The sequence below is a fragment of the Polistes fuscatus genome, unplaced genomic scaffold, assembly GCF_010416935.1.
Source record: "Polistes fuscatus isolate 324 unplaced genomic scaffold, CU_Pfus_HIC Scaffold6, whole genome shotgun sequence".
NCBI lineage: Eukaryota > Metazoa > Arthropoda > Insecta > Hymenoptera > Vespidae > Polistes > Polistes fuscatus.
The window spans coordinates 4905008-4928120 of NW_025113140.1; the positions used below are offsets into that span (position 1 = coordinate 4905008).

Below are 23113 nucleotides of genomic sequence, written 5' to 3' on the forward strand. Positions count from 1 at the left end.
TTGAGTATTTTTGAATTTTTATGCTTCCAAAGGTTCATATAATTTGAAATAAATATAAAGAAAACAAAGAATATCACCTAAGTTTCAATTCTCTATCTCAATTATCCACAAATATTTGAAGTAACATTTTTTCTCGAATTCTAAATAATTATATTTCATATTTTACCAAAAGAGAGAAATTAATCGTGTACTGGTCAATAATTTATTTAAAATAATTACAATCAATAGTTCGTATCGATTAGGACCTTTTATCCTCGGCATGATTGAATACCGAAAAGGGAATTAAAATTTTGTTAACTCACTATTTAATAAGTTGCAGCACTCTTAATACTTCTCAACAAGTATTGTGGTCTGACGGTCTGAAAATTTCTCGACTTTCTTTTGAAGAAGATCCATCAAAGAATACATTCCACATCTTTTAAAAGGACCAAAAAAATACCGCAAAATAAGGACCACCCTAATATCTCTCGCATTTGATCGAACAAGACATAAATGATAGAGAAAATAAGAAAGAAAGAAAGAAAGAAAGAAAGAAGAAAAGCAAAAAAAAGGTAAAGAAGTTAGATAGAAAAAGAGTATATGCGCATATATAGAAATTTGGTATACAAAGGAGCTCGAAACTCGAAGGAAACTCGAAGCAACGATGCTCGTAATATTCTAGAAAAAGTTGAACCCGTCCTTTCGCTGGCTTCTGCAACTCTTTTCCTTATTTTACACCAACACCTTCAACGTATACGATAAAGTAATGTATGCTACCTTTGTCCATAGTATTATACATGTATATACGGATCATACTTATACGTATACATACATATATATATATATACATATAGATAGGAAGAATAAGTTGGAGTACAGGACGATCTGATTCTTGGAAGGCTCTTCGTGGAAAAGAATAGCTTTCGGTAAAGTTTTAACTGGTACCTCCGGGCCCGGAAACTCGGCCGAAGCGTGCTCGAGAAAATGGCTCGTTAAAGAGCAATGAAAGACGATGAGAGAAAGAGAAAAAGAGAGAGGGAGAGGAACAAGAAGAAGAAGAAGAAGAAAAAGAAGAGGAGAGAGTCGACTTTCTAACGGAAAGATCTTAAGGTCGAGTAGAATAAAAAAAGAGAAGCGTTTTTTATATTCCCTGTTTTCTTTTTTATTTCTTTTCTGTTTCTCTTTTCTTCTTCTCCTTTTTTCTCTTCTTTCCTTTTTTGTTGTTGTTGTTTATTTGATGAGCTAAAGTAAACATGCAAATACTATACAGGGAGAAAAAGAAAGATTATAAATATATCTAACTATATATATATATATATATATTATGGTTATTCGGAGATTATGGTATACTAAGTCGTTGAATTCGTCTTGACACGGGCTATAATACCGTTAAGTCAAAACTACAAAGTGCCATTTAAAAAATTGAAGATTGCCTTTATAATAATTAGAAAAAAAATTTGTTCGAACTTTTTTTTATTGCAATGTATAGCCAATTGAAAACTGATCAACTTTTGTTTATTATACTTTTTTGTTAGATTATCGCAAGTACTTGAAAAATCGTGAAAAGTTTTACGTGGGACACGCTGTATATTTGGTAATAAGGGAACTGATGCAAATTTCCCGGTTGCATGCATAATTAGAATCGAAGGGTAGCCAACAAGTTTTGGAAAGCAGACGTGCGTGTTAGACGTTCAGTTTCAGAACCACCCTCTATATCTTTGTATTCCTCAATTCCTTTCTAGCTAAATCCCTTTGGAAACTGAAGAGAATTCGAGGTAGAAAGGAAGGAAGGAAGGAAGGAAGGAAGGAAGGAAGGAAGGATAGATGAATGGATGGAGAAAGCAAGAGAATCAATTCTTGCATGCGTAATACGAACGAAACGAACCGGAATGATCCTGATCGACGGTAGAATGCTCGACATGAGAATGCCCTGTTATTGTCTTCTATCTTGCTTACGATGGATTACGTACCGAAAATCAGAAAACGAGGGAGAGAGAGAGAGATAGAGAGATATCGTTAATTCCAACTCATTAAAGTTTGCTTAAAATCAAACTCGAAGGATAATCTAAGCGTTGAAAGAACCAGATTAGACTATCCCATATTTTTTCATTTTCTGTCAAAATACCACTCAGTATCTAATAATGAAACTAATACATTAAACAGATTCAAAATCTATCTCTCGTTGAACTTACAAAGATAGAAATGTAAGGATCAACTTTGAAGATTGGTTTAAAACAAATTGGAAAAACATTTGTACAATTTTTTCAAAGCGTTTATCTCAAAATCGTTGCTGGTGAAGTAAGCCTCTGGCTCTGCTTTGATAAACACAAATAGAATAATTCTAGTTGCGGGTAATAATTGATTGTACTTTACTAACTCTCAAATACGTTTATCTTCAAATTCATTCTTTTATGTTACCGATCAATCTTATCAAATGTTTCACTGATTTTACTGAACAGTGTGTAAACTTATTAATTAAAATAGAAAACAGACTTATTACTAAAACAGAATGCAGACTTAATATCGAACACTGAATACAAACTTACCAACTAATACAGACTTATTAACTAAAACAGACTTACTAACTAAAACAGAAATACCGGATTTACAGAAAAATTATGAATAATGTATTGTCCTTTCTTCCTGATCTTGTTTATAGATTTATTCCTACTCCCACTTCTTAGACCAGTTACTTCGTTCCATAACGAATCAGTTTGCATTATATAAAACTTAGTTCCTTATAGGATAGTTATATTGGTGCTTACAAGGCTCATTGGTTTAAGGAATTAACAAAGAGTATACTTTCTGAGGGTAAAGTCCAGACGATTTCGGATCCACGAATTTTTATGAGTCTGCATCTATGGGTAAGAGAACTGATCCTTTGTCGAATAGTTATATTTCTTCAAAACGATATAATAAATACGAAATCTCAAGGATGTTTACTTAAGGTTATGCGTATCTTTTATTTGTGAACGATAACGCACGAGCCTGGGAAATGTTTGTCACCTGTTTCCTTAGTTTAGGTTATAAAAATATATCGGGTTACCCCTGATATAAGCCTTCAACGAGACAAATATTGAACGTATCAGGTAAAAGTAAAAAAAAAACGTCCTAGGATGTAACAAAGTTAAACGAGAAATTTCATAAATACTGTTTTAAAATGAATCCTTCGTTCTTAATTACAGATAAATTATTTAAAATTTGATTTTCTTTTAATTGACATTATTATTATCTATTATCTGAAGTAAAACAATATTCAATTTGGTTAGCGTGAAATAGCGGACAGGACGGGATTTATGGCAACTATTAACATTTGTTCACGACGTAAAACGCGTGTAATTCTGGCACGAAACTCGAATTGCTACTACGCTATGATTCTCCTCTAAGTTTCGCAGTTTCTATATATATATATATATATACATACATACATAAAATAGATATACATATATATACTACAGCAGATTCTTCTTCTAGGAGAAAGGGCAAGACCGCTAGATAAACCGGGAAACGTTTGCGCTCGAACGATCCCGCGTATCGAAAATTTATCGGTCCTTCGTAATACAGTCTCGTGCTTTTATGAATTTATAACGCCACGTAGAAGAAAGTATCGTTGCTTTATTTCATCCCCCTTTCTCCCTACCCCTTTCTCCCTCCTCTTTACCCCACTTCCATTCTCACCCTATGGCATAGAAAAGAAAAAGCGTACAGCGTGAAAAGATTTCGTACATGAACCATACTTTCACGTCGACGAAATCATCATCTTTCTATTTTCTATCATAAATCGAACGAGTATTCAAATATATAAATAAATGAATAAGTAAAGAGAAGAAAAAAACAACAAGTTCTTTCTTATTTATTTAGAAAAAACAAAAAAAAAAGAAAGAAACGTGTTACCAGCTTCCCTTCACTCGTGTTGCTTTGGATTTTACCGTCATTGTTAAATAGCAATATGAATAGATACTATATATTTACAGATATACAAAAATATAATATATAGTATGTATATTGTTGATGCGACCGATGCCTTAATCGGTACTCCAGTGGATAGTAGTGAATCGAAAAATGCCCTTACGAGTGATATCGAGATTCCTTATTAATGGGAAGGAGGATAGGAAAATAAAGAACACAATAACAACTTTATTTGAGCCCAATCAGTACTAAAAAGTACGCTTTATTTGGCTCGTCAGGGAAAAGCCTTTCGGCATAAAAACCCTGGTTGAAAACGATGAAGAAGAATCCACAAATCCGGATAATTCTGGCCAGTGCAGGACGCCTTTGTCCCTTGTCGTTGGCCGAACTTAGATGATATGGTATTACGCAATACAAAGAATTCTCCTTGAAGTAGTTCTCGCAAGTCTCAGCTAGATGAATCTCGAGCGATGAATCCAGAGTGACAACCGGCGCAAAAACGCGCTGGCTTTTATACCAAAAGGCGATGCAATGCTGCACCAATCACCGAAAAGTCCGATCATAACGCGGCTGTCGATACATATGATTGGCGTGATAAATGTAGTGGGAGAACGCGAGCTAGAATAAAGAAAGAGCCCTTGCAGGCATCTTAGCGCTGCCGTGGTTACCACTAGAAACAGCGATAATGCTTTATCGCACGCGTCTAACGCTTTGGCAGGGCCGTACGCGCCTAGGTGCTTCGCCCTACTCACTCGTTGCGTGGGATACGCAACATACTCCCCCCCTTGAACGGGCACCGTTCAAAATTTAAAAACCAAAATGCGCACACTTAAATACAAATTATAAACTATATATACATAATGTTAACCGCTTATTACAATACATATTCAGTAATTAATGCGACTGAAAGAAAAAAAAAAAAATTTTTTTTTTTTTTTTATAAATCGCTTGGTAAAGGAGAAAGACGTTTAATACCGCGCTTTACAAGACCGTTGGCAGTTTTTACGCTCGCCACGCGTGCTATACCGTCGGCTCCTTTATGTACTTCCGCGATACGTCCTAATGACCATTTGAGTGGAGGGGAATTATCTTCTCGCAAGATGACTAGTGTACCCGGACTTATTTTGTCTGCTGTGCCTCTGTGCCATTTTTTACGGACCGTCTGCTCGTTCAAATATTCCTTATTCCATCGGTTCCAAAAATGCTGTCTCATCTGCTGTACGTGCTGCCATTGGGACAGGCGCCCGGATGGTATATCCCTGTATTCGTCCTCTGGCAAACTCGTAAACGAATTTCCAATTAGAAAATGCCCAGGTGTAAGAGCGCGCAAATCATTCGGGTCATTAGACAGAGGCGTGATAGGACGCGAGTTAAGAATCGCCTCTATCTCGAGGACGTATGTTAATAATGCCTCGTAAGATAGCAATGTCTCGCCTACAATTCGAACTAGATGATATTTGAATGATTTTACGGCCGCCTCCCGTAGACCTCCAAAATGGGGGGAACGGGGTGGGATGAAATGCCACTTGATTCCTTCATTTACCAAACTTCGCGAGACGCGCGCTTTTAGTTCGTTCGCCGCACCTACGAAATTAGTCGCGTTGTCGGAATATATGTCCGAACATTTTCCACGGCGTGCCATAAATCTACGCAAAGCTGCTAAAAATGCTTCAGTCGTTAGATCATTCACGAGTTCTAAATGAACGGCCTTGGTGCTAAAACAGACGAATACCGCCACATATATTTTCGCGCGACCACGGTTCCGGTGTTGCCTTTCCTTGATGAATAACGGACCGCAGAAATCTACGCCGGTGTGGATAAACGGACGATTCGGTAGAAGACGACTGGCAGTAGATCACTCATAGGATATTGCGGCGTAGCGGGTTTTAAACGTCGACAAGTAATGCATTTATATATTACGCGCTTAACGCTGCTTCGCCCATTTATTGGCCAAAACGATTCGCGAAGTGCGTTTCAAAGTGGCTTGCGTACCACCGTGCCCTATTTGATGGTGCTTTTCGCGTATTATCGCGTTTGTAATTGTATGGTCTTTCGGCAATAATGCGGGATGCCTTTGCTCGTATGGCAAGTTGCTCCTTGCCAATCTACCTCCAACTCTTAATATTCCTAAATTGAAATGCATGCCTGCCCCTGCGATTATACTTATTAACTCGTCGCGGACTTGCTTCGCTTCCCTAACCGTACGTGCTCCGGTTAACAAGTCGTCTACATAGAAATCTTCTTTGAGCGCGATGGCAGCTCTCGGGAATCTGTTAAATTCGTCGCTCGCGAGTTGATGTAACGTACGAGTTGCTAAACACGACGCGGAGGCAGTTCCATAGGTTACTGTATTTAATCTATATGTTTTCACGGGATCACTTTCCTGTCGACGCCACAGTATAGTTTGATATTTGCGATCGCGCGGATCAATTATTATCTGCCGATACATCTTCGCGATGTCCGCGGTACTAGCAATAGCATGTGATCTAAATCTTACTAAAAGTGCAAATAGATCCTCCTGTATGGTTGGGCCAACCATTAATACGTTATTCAAAGATTTCCCGTTGCTGGTTTTTGCCGACGCGTCGAACACTACTCGCAATTTGGTCGTAATACTAGTATGCTTTAATACAGCATGATGCGGTAAATAGAATCTATCTTCGTGGGGTCCCCCTTCTATCCTTGTCATATGCCCTAGTTCTTCATATTCGGATAAGAATTTAATATATTCATCTCTAATTTTCGGTTTGCGCGATAATGATCGCTCTAATGCGTGAAATCTTCGTAACGCGCTCGTATATGAATCTCCTAACTGATTTTCTTCCTTAAAGGGCAATCTCACTATATATCTGCCAGTATCATCCCGTCGCGTGTTGCTTCTGTAATGTGCTTCGCACAAATTTTCCTCGTGCGACCTAATACTACTCTCAGCTACTTCCTCAATTTTCCAGAATTTTTCCAATTGTGAGTTCAAATCTACCGTGGCCGTGTGGCAATTAACGCTCTGCGGAGTGCGCGTATTTCCTGTGCTCATAACGAACCATCCTAGTACAGTTCCTTGTGCCATTAAATTTTCATTCAACCTAATGCTCTGACCTGCGCGCCATAGTGAAGCAAAAATCTCGACACCGAGAATCGCGTCGATATTCGCGGGCTCATAAAACTTGGGATCTGCCAATTGGATCCCTGCCGGTATAGTCAATTCTTCTTGCGGAATTCGTTGCGAAGGCAACCTATTCGTTACAGTGGGTAATAATAAGAATTGTAATTCTAACGCGTAATTTTCTGTTCGCGATTTCAACGTTGCTAATATTGCCTGTTTGACTCTAGTTTCCGTTTGGTTTACGCCAGAAATGGGTACATTCACGTCCCGTTTGGCTATTCGCAGAAGATTCGCGAATCGATCGATAAGAAATGTGCTTCGGAACCCGAATCCAGGAGCACACGACACTCGTGCGGCCTGCCGTCGCGATCCAGCAAATGCACCACTGCAGTTAGTAACAGCGCGGGTGCCTGCGAGTGATGGAGCTCTACATGTGCATTCTGCACCGCCGACGCCGTTCGAACGCAACAATTCGTGATGCCCGCCGCTGCACCTTCTGCAACGGCCTCTCTACATGTAACAACTCATGATGCCTGCCGTTGCACTTACTGCAGCAGTCATTCTTAATACATGTGTCTACGCGGTGACCAGCTTGTAAACAATTACAACACAAATTGGCGTTAACCACGATTCTTCTGCGCTCCTCGGGCTCGGCTCTCAGTAGCTGCTCACACTCCGATGTGTTATGCCTCTCGCGACATATGCCACACGAGACAGTCGCGCTTGTGGAATACGCTTGAACTTGTCCTCGGTCGGAAATTCGCGGCCAATTTCGCGGAGAATTAAACCGCGACTCGTTACGCATCAAATTCCTTGAGCGAAAATTTCTCTCGGGTCCTAACGGTGCGTTCCTTCTGCTATTGTTAATTCTTTTAGAATGTTCTGCCGGCTGGGAGTTTACTAGCGCATTTCCCAGATCGCGCAAAAATATCACAAATTCGTCTACCGTCGGTAAAGCATCTCGGGAATACCGTTGTTCCCATTGAAGCCGTGTTGCTGGATCCACTCGCGAAAGATGTGCGGCAATAGCAAATTGATCGACAAACACTTTTTTAGTCGCTACTAAAGCCCTATAATTTGCGCTTAGCGCATCGGACGCGGCAATTAAAGACGAGGGAAATTCACTGTCAATAGGGGGACCCTCTAAAATAGCTCGTACGTGCTTATTTATTAATATTAACGGATTGTCATAGCACTCGACTAAGGTCTTCCACGCAATCGGATAATTATCCGCGGTAATTTCCAAAACTCTTATTTTCTCCGCGGCCGGTCCCGATAAACATGATTTCAAATATGCAAATTTTTGTATATCGCGAATCGCGGGATTATCTCCTATCACCGATTGAAACGAGTCCGCGAAACTAGGCCATTCCTCATGCTTCCCGTCAAAACGAGGTAATTGTACCGCCGGTACTCTGTAAATGCTATCTACGGACGGATTGCTAACCGTAGTGCTAACTGGAGACAATAGATTCGTAGTAGGCGCATTCGTGTCTAAAGTGGCTACCGATTCAGCTCTATTAATGATCAATTCCGCCTCCGCCCTGGCGTCGATGACTGACTCGACATGATTGCGAATTTCGTCAACCAGCGTTCCCATCGTTTCACCGGAAGTCTTTTCTATCAAGTCCTCTAATATTGCCACATTCTTATCAACTTTGGAAATTCTAAGCTTTAATTTCATTATATCGCGCGGGTTGGTATGATCTATCTCGCTCACCGCCTTTTGAAATTGCGCGAATTCTTTCTTTACATACTCGAATCTACGTATAACGCGCTCAACATCACCACGTGCATACTCGAACGAGGCATTTTCACGACAAAAGGCAAAATTAAGAAGAGAAAAGAGGGGGAAAAATACAACTTCGAAGAATGATCAAGCAACAGAAATTACAAAACTCACGTGAATCCTCTGAATAAGGCGTCCCGTGCAGCGTACTCACGCACCGGAACAATAGAAGCTTCTCGGCTTGTAGCGATGATGCAATACCTCCTTTGTTGCTCGATCGGAAGTCTTCCGTTGCCTCTTTCTCCTCCGTTGAAGAAGACTGTATGCACAATAGACGCCGGACGAAGAGTGGGGAGGAAGCTCCCTCGATCCGGCTCGAAGGACCAAAATGTTGATGCGACCGATGCCTTAATCGGTACTCCAGTGGATAGTAGTGAATCGAAAAATGCCCTTACGAGTGATATCGAGATTCCTTATTAATGGGAAGGAGGATAGGAAAATAAAGAACACAATAACAACTTTATTTGAGCCCAATCAGTACTAAAAAGTACGCTTTATTTGGCTCGTCAGGGAAAAGCCTTTCGGCATAAAAACCCTGGTTGAAAACGATGAAGAAGAATCCACAAATCCGGATAATTCTGGCCAGTGCAGGACGCCTTTGTCCCTTGTCGTTGGCCGAACTTAGATGATATGGTATTACGCAATACAAAGAATTCTCCTTGAAGTAGTTCTCGCAAGTCTCAGCTAGATGAATCTCGAGCGATGAATCCAGAGTGACAACCGGCGCAAAAACGCGCTGGCTTTTATACCAAAAGGCGATGCAATGCTGCACCAATCACCGAAAAGTCCGATCATAACGCGGCTGTCGATACATATGATTGGCGTGATAAATGTAGTGGGAGAACGCGAGCTAGAATAAAGAAAGAGCCCTTGCAGGCATCTTAGCGCTGCCGTGGTTACCACTAGAAACAGCGATAATGCTTTATCGCACGCGTCTAACGCTTTGGCAGGGCCGTACGCGCCTAGGTGCTTCGCCCTACTCACTCGTTGCGTGGGATACGCAACATATATTTCTATGTATAAAAGAAAAGAAAGAAAAGTATAAAAGAAACGTTTACATCATTACATTAGATTGGCCTGGTTTTTATCGTCACTGGTAAAAGGTTATACGAATAGATCCTACATTCATAGAGTAAACGAGTCAAATTTATTGCAACTAACTTTATACGAAAATCTATACGCACTTACTACATATATATATGTGTATACATGTATATATATAATATACAGATATGTATTATACGTATCCGTTCGATAGAATTGTAGGAAAGTAGGCGAATTTTATGTTGGACATAACTTATTCATAGCAAAAGCGATATCCCTTTCTGAATTCGTGCGATTTCCTTATTCGCACGGTTAGAAATGAAAAATATATAATATATATTATATTTTTTTTTATTTCGTTTATTTTTCACGATTGAACGAGATGAATAGACGAGGATCAAGTCAATATAATAAGTTTCTTCCTGTATATAGATAACTCGCGTGTAAATTTATTACAGGAATCATCTTCTTCATCGAGATTCATCCTTTGAAGTGTTTATATTGATAACATTCCGTTCATATTTTCATTTAATAGCGACAGGATTGCGAGAGTTATGCCAATTATCCGTATTCGCAGGCATTCAAGCAACATTTGCCAATCTACCGTACTATGTCCGAATTGAAACCACGAACGTTTATGACGAGATAACTTCCCAACGCAGATTCTACGAAATTACACGCGATGTTCTATAATACATACAATCTAGACCCTTTAGAATGTACACCTACAAACGATTAGGAATTTTACAGAAAGCTTGTCTACAGGTTTTCTATCAATCCTATTGATAATACAATTCAACTTATAGTTATTATAATTTATAGATATCGTTTAAATTATTTTTTCAAATACTTCATTACGAGTGAAATCGCGTTCGGGTATTTTTTTGCTTAAGGTTAATGTTCGATTAAAGGTCGGGGTGAATAACAGTTGAGACGAAGTAGTACAAAATATGGATCATATATTTTAACAAAACACAAGAAAATAGAACAAAATACAAGTAAAAAACTCCCTTTATATATAAATAGTAGCACTTAAGGTTTAAACACTTACTGAATTCAGGCTTATTATAAATTATTCGTCCTTATGCATCTATCCGTATATCACTCTTTATGTAACTCTCTATATAAGCCTATATAACTTTCAATATTACTCCTTATTCCGGTCAGGTGTCCGTCTCTTATACCCCGCACATAGTGGGAGGGGTAGGACTCTCTTTATCCTACAGGGCGTTTCTTATTAAATCACAGATTCCCTATTGGTCATCGATATTTCTTTCTTTTAACGCCTATAACGCCTTAGCGAGAGAGTATCTTCCACAGCTATCGGAGTTTTACCCGTTCAAACTTGCATTTGTTTACATAAGGGGGAACAAGCATGAGACCCTTTCTCTTGAGTAGACCGAATATCTTAGAATTATTTCTATCGCCTGTAACCTAAGCTTTTAGAAAATATTACCTATTTATTTTGGTTTATCTTTAGATTATCAACACCTTTAGAATTCTTTATGCCTATAGAATTCCTATATAAATAATTTTATCTCGTGCGGTGGGCTGCTCGGTTCGGCGTAATGTGACACACTCCCACCATTGAGATGGCTAACACATGGCCTATCTCAATCCTCTATTACTCTACATTACGCTACGGAGGATACAGAATAAAATTTAATTATAATTTAACCTATCTGGTTTTTTCGATACTCTTCCGCTCCTCGTCATACGGCAGTCCTTTATTCCGTCGCAATGTTCCGGAGAATTTAAAGAATTATTTTTCTCATAACTGTTTACAATAATCGCTTCTATTCGAGACTCATTTGAGTCTGATTTTAACTCAAGTGGATAGACCCTTTGTATGGGTCGTACCAAACTACCCGTCGCAGTATTTAACTGAACGACCCTTACTTTGTCGTCCTTTCCATAAATTAGTTTCTCCACGCGGGCTAGTGGCCAATCTATCCTTTTCTTATTTTCGTTCTCTATCATTACAATGTCTCCAACTTTTACGCTACGGTTTTCTCTTTTAACACCCTTACGATGTATTAACGCTCCGAGATATTCAGTACGAAACCGACGTCAAAGACCTTCCTTAATTTTGGCTCTGTAATTATAACGTTTCGCAAAGTCGCATTTTTCAACTCTATCCAAGTCTAAAACACCGATTTCTTTAGTGTCTTGCAAAAACATAGACGGGGTCAGTGGTACGAGGTCTTGCTTATTTTCCGATAGAAAAGTTATTGGTCTACTGTTAATTATAGCTTCGCAGTCGAATAGTACGATCATCATTTCTTCGTAATTTAAAGAGGATCTGCGTAAAGTTCTTCGTAGTAGACGTCTCGGTAACAATACCGCGGGGCAAACGAAGCCTAAGGGATCAAAAACGCGGTGTGCTAACGCAAGGATGTTTCGTTTCGTTACTTTGGCTTCGCGAAACTGACTTTATACTCCCACCCTTGCAAATCAAAACTCGCTAATTTCATCTGCCATAATAGCGCCTAAAATAAAAGGACTCAATGAGACGCCAAATACTACTCTGCGATGACGTAAAATCATGATATTGCCGCTACCATCGTACCACAGAAACCGCAAGAAATCCCTATTATTTGCATTTATGCCTATTTGTAAAAACGCTTTTCTTATCTCGGAAATTATTCTTATTTTTACCCTTTCGAAAGCGTTGAAGCACCGTATGAATAAGTTCAATTAGATTAGGGCATACGTGTAAACATTCCTTTAATGATACCGAGTTTTTTCCTCTTGCGGAGGTATTGAAGACCGGACGAAGCCTTGTAGTGGAGCCTTCTTTTTAAACACCTCGATGGGGTGGGTAATGGCTCCAATTTTTTCCTATGTGGCTTTTATTTTCAATAGGATTTCCTAAAATATCAGGAGACTTTGAATCTGAGACGTTGAACATCGATATTGCCGTGCCGACGGCATCATTACGTCTTTCGCGTGTGGGAACTTTTCCTAAGACAGTCCAGCCCAGGCGCGTTTCTATAGCAGCGAGGCCATTCTTCAATTCATGGCAACGTCCAGTTAATAATTTTCCTAGAATGTCAGCACCAACGAGTAGTGCGACTGCATGGTCATCACTTTGCGTATCACTTAGACGGATTTTTAATTTCTTCAACTCATCGAGACACTCATCATTTTTCACTCGCGGTATTTTCTCGCATATTATATCTTGGTCCATGGCGACGAAATTGCACCTATAAGTGTCGTCGAGGTCACCTAAGTGGACCCGGTATTTTTTATGGCACACCGTTTCCGTTCTTCTTCCGCCGAAGAGTGAGTGTCCCATTGTTTGTTCGCCTATAGGTTCATAACCCATTTCATGTACTGCCTCTTTAGTGATATACGATTTTTGAGAGCCACTATCTATAATTAGACGAACGTTTATTTCTTTGGTTCCGTTTCTTAGTTTCGCACGCAAAGTTGGCATAAGCACTTCTGCATCGTTGCAGTAACTCGCTAAACTACACTCATTGATATTAATTTCCGTTTTATTATTGGTGATTCCTTTCGGTTTTGTTTCTTCCTTTTCGGTATCGTCCTTTACGTTTACCGGACACATGAGCGTCACATGCCTACGAGAGCATCCGACGCACTTCACTCTGGCGAAGCATCGCTTATAATGATGTCCGAATTTCAGACAGACGGAACACGTGTTGTACTTCCTCACACGTTCCCTTTTTTCTCGTAGGCTCATGTTCTTCCCGATCTCACAATTGACATTACTGTGTTCACTAGAATCACAAAACACGCACGAAGACCTCCTCCTTTTATTAATCGTAAGTAAACTAGCAGCACTAGGAACGTCTCTCATGTGTGGGCGATTTCTTGAAATTTTATCTTTTTCACGGTTATCACTTGGCAAAAAACCTTCCATAGCTAAGGACACTTTCATCTCACTTTTCACTTCCATTGCCAGAAATTCCATGAGTCGAGTTAATCGCCCTTTTCCACGAATAGCGGAACCTCCCGTTCCTCCTATGTAATTAGCGTTTAGTAGTGAGCAACTACGTTGCCACGCTCTCAATAATTCTTCTGGTAGTGCTGATTCTACGAGAGGATACAATATGGTCGCGTACGTGTCGTTGGTGAGACCTAAATATTCCAACGCTCGCAAACGTGATTCGAGGTTATCATATAAACCGGAGAGGAAATGATTTGTAGACCTGGCTGGTTTACGCAGGACAAGTTGCAATAATTGACGTATATATACTTCAATATGCAGATCTGTATCACCGTATCGCTCCATTAGACTATCAATCGCCTTTGTGTAATTTTCAGCAGTAGGCGGATAACTTTTAATCAATGCGGCTGCACGAGATTTCGGCTCCATAGATTGCATTAAATATTGGAACTTGTCTTCTTTTGTCAACCCGGAGTTTTCGTGTACTTTCTTGAACGAACTCCAAAATGGTAGCCAATCTTCTATATTACCGCTAAATTGATGCAATCGGATCGTCGGTAAGTTACAAGACACTCTTATGTCTGGTTGTGCTGGAAGGGCGGCGGCAGCTAGTGTGGAGGTAGACGAACTTTCTGTCTCTTTGAAGAGATCCTCGACTTGGGACTTGATATCAAAGAATGTTGCTTCATATTCCACGGTTTCGTTCGTCTTTTGCTCAATTTCTGCTTCAGAATAATCGTCTCCTTCCATTCTCAGATCCAAGTACGATTGCGAAATTGAAGTCAGTTGTTTCGTCTTTGATTCCAATTGTGCTAGGGAGTTTGAAATCGCTGTCCTACTCGATCCCTTTGCTGGATCCAGTAATGCATTCAAGATGTTGTACACCTTTGTGAATTCAATGCGAGCCATTGTTCTTTTCCTTTTTAAAAGATCCATTTTAATGATAAAGCACTAAAATAACGATTCGCACAAAACTGTAAAACTAGTAAGACCCCAGTCCTGTCACGGTCGCCAAATGTTCGATTAAAGGTCGGGGTGAATAACAGTTTTGACGAAGTATTACAAAATATGGATCATATATTTTAACAAAACACAAGAAAATAGAACAAAATACAAGTAAAAGACTCCCCTTATATATATATATATATATCGTCGCACTTAAGGTTTAAACACTTACTGACTTCAGGCTTATTATAAATTATTCGTACTTATATGCATCTATCTCTGTATATCACTCTGTATGTAACTCTCTATATAAGCTCTCTAAAATAAGCCCATATAACTTTCAATATTACTCCTTATTCCGGTCAGGTGTCCGTCTCTTATACCCCGCACATAGTGGGAGGGAAAGGACTCTCTTTATCCTACAGGGCGTTTCTTATTAAATCACATATTCCCTATTGGTCATCGATATTTCTTTCTTTTAACGCCTGTAACGCCTTAGCGAGAGAGTATCTTCCACAGCTATCGGAATTTTACCCGTTCAAACTTGCATTTGTTTACATAAGGGGGAACAAGCATGAGACCCTTTCTCTTGAGTAGACCGAATATCTTAGAATTATTTCTATCGCCTGTAACCTAAGCTTTTAGAAAATATTACCTATTTATTTTAGTTTATCTTTAGATTATCAACACCTTTAGAATTCTTTATGCCCATAGAATTCCTATATAAATAATTTTATCTCGTGCAGTGGGCTGCTCGGTTCGGCGTAATGTGACAGTTAATATGTTATTTTTAGACTACTTAAAAAGAAAATATTCTTTGATGATAATTACAAAAAATTAACAATTATCAAAAAAAGAAGAAAATTGATTAGAAAAGTCGTAGGTTTACAATTAATTGTAATATTAAACAATAATCACAAAACAAAACCTTTCCGAGTGATTGTATAAATAAGTAAAATAGGTACATTTAACGGTTAAAATAAATATTGTACATAAAGACAAAAAGAATAAATCAGAAAGCAGAACGAATATTTAAAATTTCGTATCGCGTATTAATTAAAAGTGCAATCAATTTTTTCTTGTAATTTATTTTTTCATTCAAACTCTTATTCAAAATATTTTCATTATAATCCAATCCATTAACAAAATATCGTCATTTAATCTCGGTGTTTCTTTCTTGCTCTCGGTCTGGTTCTCGTTCTCGTTTCTTTTTCATTAACAAGCAGAGTTTATTAAGAGATGAACATACAAACGTAGAGCAAAAATGTCAAGTAACTTGCTCGAGTGATTCTCGCATAAAACAGTCTCCAAATACTCCTTCATTATAAATTACGCTATTTTATATTATCGTAGAAATTAAAAACAACAACTTCACGACAATGGTTTACACAATGTCTTTCATTCTACATATTTTACTTTACTTTTAATTGTTCGTCATTGCATTATATATATATAGATAAAACTTCCACTCGTATATTTTTCTTTCGAATATTCCTATCTCTTTTTCTGTCTCTTTTCTCTCTTTATAAAATATTACTATACGTATGGTTAATATCGTAATGCTATGTAAATTCTTTAGACACGTACTAATATCGTACCGAACGTAAAAAATAAACTAGCTTATCATTTTTAATTTGTTACCCGTCAACGTAAAATCATAAATACTATTTTGTAATATTTTCCAACCATTTATCTTTACTTCCATAGACGTAATAAAGTTAAATAACAACAACAAAAAACTAAATATGCAAGAAAAAAACGCATCGAATGTTAAATTTAATGGTAATAGAAAATAAAAAATAATAATTATAATAAAAAAAAATTGTACATATAAAAAATTATTCGAATAAAAAAAAGAAAGAAACGAGACACGCGATTTCGTTTGATTTTAATTCGATATTATTTATGACATACATTATTATACGCAAAACACATCGCTCAGGCTCGAGTTAGCGTGGAATTAGTATGGTTAATCTTCGGTATACAGACTCGCTAAATCTTCGTTACGTACAATAAATCCCCAAACGTGCGTTCTCTTTCTTTTCGTTAACGCACGGCACCCGGACTATAACTACAACTATAACTACAGAAAGAACATTGTTATACATATATGTATATATACATATATACACAAACGTATACACTAACACAAATAACGGGACGGTTAAAGCAAATGATTTATATCGTACATGTTTCCACAGTAGCGTTACAATTTTCGGAGAGATATAAATTCCAAGCTTCATCGTTTGATTTCCGATTTTATTCGAAAGAGTCAAAAAGTTGTTGCTAACGAAGCACCATTGGATCAGAAAATAAAATCCTCTATTGTATAATAGATATATATATATATATACATATATATAAATCTGTAGGTAAAAAGTGAAACGCAAGAAAAAAATTAAAAAAAAAGTAAGTATGAGAATGTTAATGGATAGCAGTCCAACTCCCAACTCCCGACCCCAATGACTCCCACCTAACCAACTTTTTACATCAACGTTGCACACAACTTCACCGTACCGTCCTTTCACATTTTATTTCTCAGGAAGTGGCTTGAATTCTTTGGGACAGGCTTAAAAAATAATACAACGTTACGTAGGATTAAAAGCTTTCGAAGAGGTAACAGTGAAACGGGTGCTGGCTCTCGCTTGATTTTCTTTTTCCGTTGGAGCTTTTACCGCCTCCATTTCGAAACCTCGCGCCAAAGTCTTTCACAGTGAAAAGAGAAATAATATAGTCCGCGGAATGAGAGAAAGTGAGATGGACAGATGAAAAAAGAAAAAAGAAAAAAACAAGGAGACTTGAAAAGAAGGAATAGAAAAATTTTCATTTGGCTTACTATTCTACATTTCTTTAGCCTGAATTTATAGTAACTATTAATAGCAGGGAAATATAAATAATAATAATAACAATAATAATAACAATGCTTAATACAAAATTGCAAAATAGTGTCTAAATTTTTCGCAACATTCTTGGTAACTGAGAATATGAGACCCTTTTCATAAGTTAGTTGTATGTAAAAAAATCTGACATCCTATTATTATGTATCTATAGTTCGGAAAAACAATAGAACCTTTTCCGGATTTATTAAGGGCATATCTTGTCCTTAATTGTATTAGGAATGTGTGAGGTGTGATATGGCAAAGGATAACCGAAGAATATGCTAGCAAAAAGTATCGAGGAATAGTACTTTTTGGAAAATCTTAAAACAAACATCGAATAAATGTTAAAGCAACTAAATACCATATTCAACTATTGTATTACATTGTAATATTGACGATCATTTCTGAATATATTATTTTTTTAATAATTATTAGCCCTCCGTTGACAAGATAGATTTTACTAACGTGGATTTATTCAATGTTACTATTATTATTATTAAAAAAATCTGATATAATTCACTAATACTCTTTCGGGTCTCTAGAATATTGTTTAATATTTTACTTTATTATTTACAGCTTCGAATTAAAAATAAACATAGTATTATCCCTAAAAAGATTCACGTTGCTTATGGAGGATTTAAATGATGTTCATTCCAATTACAAACAACCTCATTTAAAATAAATATAATACAAATTGAGAAGTGAAATATTATTACTAACTATTGAAAAATGTATTATATATATATATATATATAGATTATATTTTATAAAATATTAAACGTTAAATAGTTCATTTTCTTGTAAGACGAGAATAACGTTAGTTACCAGATAATGATCCTACAGAGATTAAACGAGAATGTTTAGTTTAACATTGGCTCACGGATCAGAGTCACAAGGGAACCATTCTCTTGCGTTAAAGAAGATAACAGAAAAAGAGTGTAAACGAGTCATGTTAACAACGGAACACGGAAGAAGAAGGTGTTCTAGCGAAGAAACAAAAGAAGAAGCAAAAGCTAAAGAGAGAAAGATAGAGAGAGAGAGAGAGAGTGAGAGATAGATAGAGCATAGTAAAGCTATCGACGAAGCCTATCCTGTCTTTGACGACCTTCTCTCCGTGGTGCACGCGGATTTTTCAACGTAATCGAGCGTAAGACATCGTAAATAAACTATGGCTGTGATCCGCATGGAAAGCCGCGAGGGTGAAAAAAGAATTAAAGAGAATAGAAAAAAAAAATTGAAAAAGAGAGAAAAAGAAAAACCATTGCAAAAACCGTCTACCGTCGTTAGATCATTTTTATCGACTAATACATGTGTATATGTGTGTATATATAAATATATAGGACACTGAAGCTAAAATCTTATCAAAAAATTTTTCAATCCTTTCCATGGGAATACATATATTTATGATTAAACATTGTGCCAAAATAAATACGATTATATTCAAAAGAAAACCGTATAAATTTTAAAATAAATTTCACTAAATGTTCTAAAACCATCTTAAAGAAATCCTTACGTAACTCGGATAAAACTCTTTCGCAAGCTTTACATAATCCTCATGCAACAATGATGAGATTCTTAAGTTTCTTCAACGCAATAATGCAAACAATTCAAAATTTTATCTGGTATAAAAAAGAAAAAAATATATTCTATTGAACCTTGGAAACTCTTAGGGCTATTTAGCCCTTGGTAAGGAATTTGTATTTCACGCCGTAGCGCTTCAATGGACTCAGTGCAGGATAAGGGTGGGGTGATGTGCTTGGGGCCTTATGCACGGGTAGGACCCGTAGTCACTTGAGTTAGGAACTAGTCACGAGAAAGACTCACGGCTTTAATAATTAATTTTTTCTTTCCTATTATTTTCTCTAAACAAACACAACCCATAAACGATCTGACACGATACAAAAAATACTATTAGGTTGAACGGAAAGTTTTGAACTAGTTTTAGACAGAAACTTCACGCGTAATCAAAATATAAAAATATGATAATTATTTAATATAACAAAATTAAATCAATTTTAGCTGATGCTACTCACATGTTTCATCCACAATATCCTAGTCTAATTCTAGGATTCCTATCGTAAGACGTACGGACGTGTTTAGTTAACGTTACGATAACGTAGATCATAGGTCGCAGCTCGTAGATCCGTAGGTCCTGGATCCGTTCGTTGCGTCCTGGATCCTCTAGGTTACGTATTACGGTTTGGGGAGTTGCGGATTGTGGCTAGTTGGGTGTGGCTTGCGGACACTCGATTGTAAGTTGCGGTATTGCAAATTGTAGATTGCGGCTTTGGAATAACAGATTATTAATCCGCAGCTACGTATGAGTTTTAAACGAATAAAATGAAAATCTTATAATCGTTTTTACGATTAATTTCAATATTACGACGATCTACGAAACTCTGATGACACGAATTACAATTTTCTTTTCCGATTGATATCATTATTTGTATTTGTTTTACACCGAGTATATAATTCGCACGTATAATACTTGTATTTGTTCACGTATACCTATTTTAAAGCATAATTAACGATAATTGTTTAACCTTCGAAGCAATATCGAATTAATTTCGAACCAACCGAGATTGAGTTAATTGGAATTGTATTAATTTTGTAATCGCAAGTTCACGAACAAGATCAGCTTACGAGAAAGTTCGTATTCGTGTTTCGGGATGGCTCAATTAGACGTAATGAGGAGTGTCGATATGTGAATGTTTCGTAGAAATGAATTTACGTCGTCTTCTACATTCATCCAATCTACAAAGAGATAAATCAAATTAAATAAATATAACAAGATATAATGTATTTTCTCAAATACATATATATAATTATTTATTTTTTCGTAAAAAAATGTAAGAAAGTACTTTTAATAATCTACCGTGTTTATTCTATAGAAAATTGATTAAGGATCGTGATTGGTACGATATGAAAAACTTGCATAACTTATGCGACGAATAGCCTTTTAAATCGATTGAAAACACATTGAAGAAATTTCAACGTTGGCTCGTCGTTACTGTATTCATTCTCCCATGCTATCTGGATGAATAAAAAACCACAGTAGAAAACTCTGCGTTTTTTTTTCTTTTATTTCTTTTTTACCTTTAACCCTTTAGCAATGAGAGTGAAAGAGAAAAGAGAATGGGTATGGGGGTGGGAGTGTGGGAGAAAGAAATTAGAGAGAAAAAGAAAGATACTTGCTAATTACACGAGCTTTCAAGTGAGCCCCTTCGTGCTTTCCCATTTTTTGTACATCTCCTCCACTCAGCAAGCTTTTCACATGTAATTTCTCACGCATTTCCTTTTATCCTCGCTTATCATTCCGAAATTAACTCACCGACTACGCGATGGAGCTCGAAAACAAAATTCCACCATAGTGCGAGACCACAGCACGTAGGGGAACTTTCGTTGAGCGTGCATTCGACTTCAAAGATAACTAGGGGTAATTTTTTTCTTTGCTTTTTTGCTTTTTCCACTTTCCTACCTGTCTACCAATCTTCCATTTCTTTTCTTTCCTTTCCTTTTCTTTTCTTTTTTTTTTCTTTTTTATTTGCTATTTTATTTTGTCTTTCTTTCTCTTCTTTATACTTTACGCTTGATAAAAAAAAAAAGAAAAATAATAGGAGAAAGAGAGGGGAAAAAAATTTTAGAAAGGAAAAGAAGAATTATATAAAATGCATTTGTTTTTTCGTTACTCTGGTCTTCTTTTAAAGTACACAGAAGGTTTCAAGATAAGAGCCAAAAATGCCTATGGTTGTACCCATACGCTTCTGCTACCCATTTCTTCTATAGAAACAGTCAGGATCGTTGATGCGTGTAAAATAAAAAGAAAACAAGAAAACGGGAAAATAAATTTACAAAATTTGATATTCAAAATAATCGTCGGCCTGGTGATATCTAATCGCACGATATTTTGTTGTATACAAAAAGAAAAAGACATTAATATTTAAATAAACAAAATTATCTATTATATAATATAACATCGTTGAAATAAAATGACTCTTAGAAAATCACACCGATCGAATAGTATTGTTTCTGTTGCCGTATTAAAAACGAAAATAAACAAAGGAAAAAATAAATGAAGGCTTTTATTAACATCGTCAAAAAGGGTTCTTCATAAATCGAGTCCTCATAAATCGATAGGATCGAAAATTGCAAAAGTTTTATCGAGTAACACTACAAAAAGCAAGCTTTCTCGATCGAACGTTACTAGAGTTAAAAACGTCACAGGTATTCTCGTTAAAGTATATCACACAGAACGTTTCTTTGTGAGACAGCAAGTTATATACGTACACGTTCAGAGGTCAATAATCGACTATATGACGAAAGTTTTCGATCACTCGTGGTACGGATCAAAGGAACGAATTTTTATGTGCATGGTATAGTAACTATGTACCTCTCTTTCTATCTCTCTTTTCTCTTTCTCTCAGCAATAACTTTCTACGATAAATCCAATGCCACTTCTTTTATAACCAGTACCTTCTTTTTTATATAAAGATTACTTTTCTCACGCAAAAATTTCTCAAAAATCAGTAAAACAAATTCGAATTTAACATATTTTCAAAAGAATATATTATTTAGATAGGTTTTCATGGCACGATGGTATAAAAAAGGTATATATAATTTTAAATAAACTTATTGTTAATTAATTTATAGGACCTATTGAAAAATTGATATTGCAAATTATGCAAATAAACGACCTAAATATATATATACGGTATAATGAACATTGATTAATAAAAAATTCATACCGTAGTAAAACGATATTGCATTCGTTATTTAAATATACAATTTATAAGCACGTTTAATTGTATTCTCGAAATACGTATCGATAATTTACGCATTATATCATTCGCTATTATATTAAAATACTTTTAATTGATTTTATTAATCGTTAATAAAAAAGAAAAAAGAAAGAAAAAATAACAGCACGTAATAAAAGAAAGAAACTTTGAAGCAACGATTTAATGATAATCAAATGCATCATTCATTGTATGTTTAATTGAGAGAGTAAAAAAAAAACTTAAGATATTAAAATGTTTTATTGTGTTAATGAATGTTTTAATAACTCTCGTCTATAATCGTAATAAAAAAGATAATAATAACTTATTTCACATAAAAGTGAGTGCTTTAGTTATAATACTGTAAGATCTATGAGGTTCTTAAGCAATAAACGACTATTTCTTTGCAAAGAATCATTAATTCTTATTAAATGATAAAAGCTATTAGAAGTATCATAACTCAAATCGATCTATAAGAATATTATAATATTATATTACGATGAAATAATGTATACATATTTTTTATATTCCGATAACATTAGATTTTTGGTTTATTGCACATTTTATGACAATAATCTTAATCATTTTTTTATTGTTGCGAACACTTTTAATTTATTTATTAACAAAATTCCATTAATATTTCCATGCAATTAAATAAAAATAATTAATAAACGTTCCCTTCATAATTCGTTAGTGAAAATAAATTTCAACTCATATTTACGTTGATTTTACATGACAACGTACAGAACGAAGTGCTTGGTAAACATTACATTCTTC

At 36.3% G+C, this 23113-nt stretch overlaps 2 protein-coding genes across 2 annotated transcripts; both read right to left on the reverse strand.

The window, feature by feature from the left end:
- Positions 1 to 4825: 4825 nt before the first annotated feature.
- Positions 4826 to 5530, reverse strand: LOC122523263. Its single transcript, XM_043644924.1, has one exon. It carries the CDS (start codon positions 5528 to 5530, stop codon positions 4826 to 4828), a length of 705 nt encoding a protein of 234 aa, XP_043500859.1.
- A 282-nt stretch (positions 5531 to 5812) lies between these two features.
- Positions 5813 to 8675, reverse strand: LOC122523264. Its single transcript, XM_043644925.1, has 2 exons — positions 7572 to 8675; positions 5813 to 7501 (listed from the first exon to the last, which is right to left on the reverse strand). The coding sequence occupies exons 1-2, from the start codon at positions 8673 to 8675 to the stop codon at positions 5813 to 5815; spliced, it is 2793 nt and encodes a 930-aa protein (XP_043500860.1).
- Positions 8676 to 23113: the final 14438 nt, after the last annotated feature.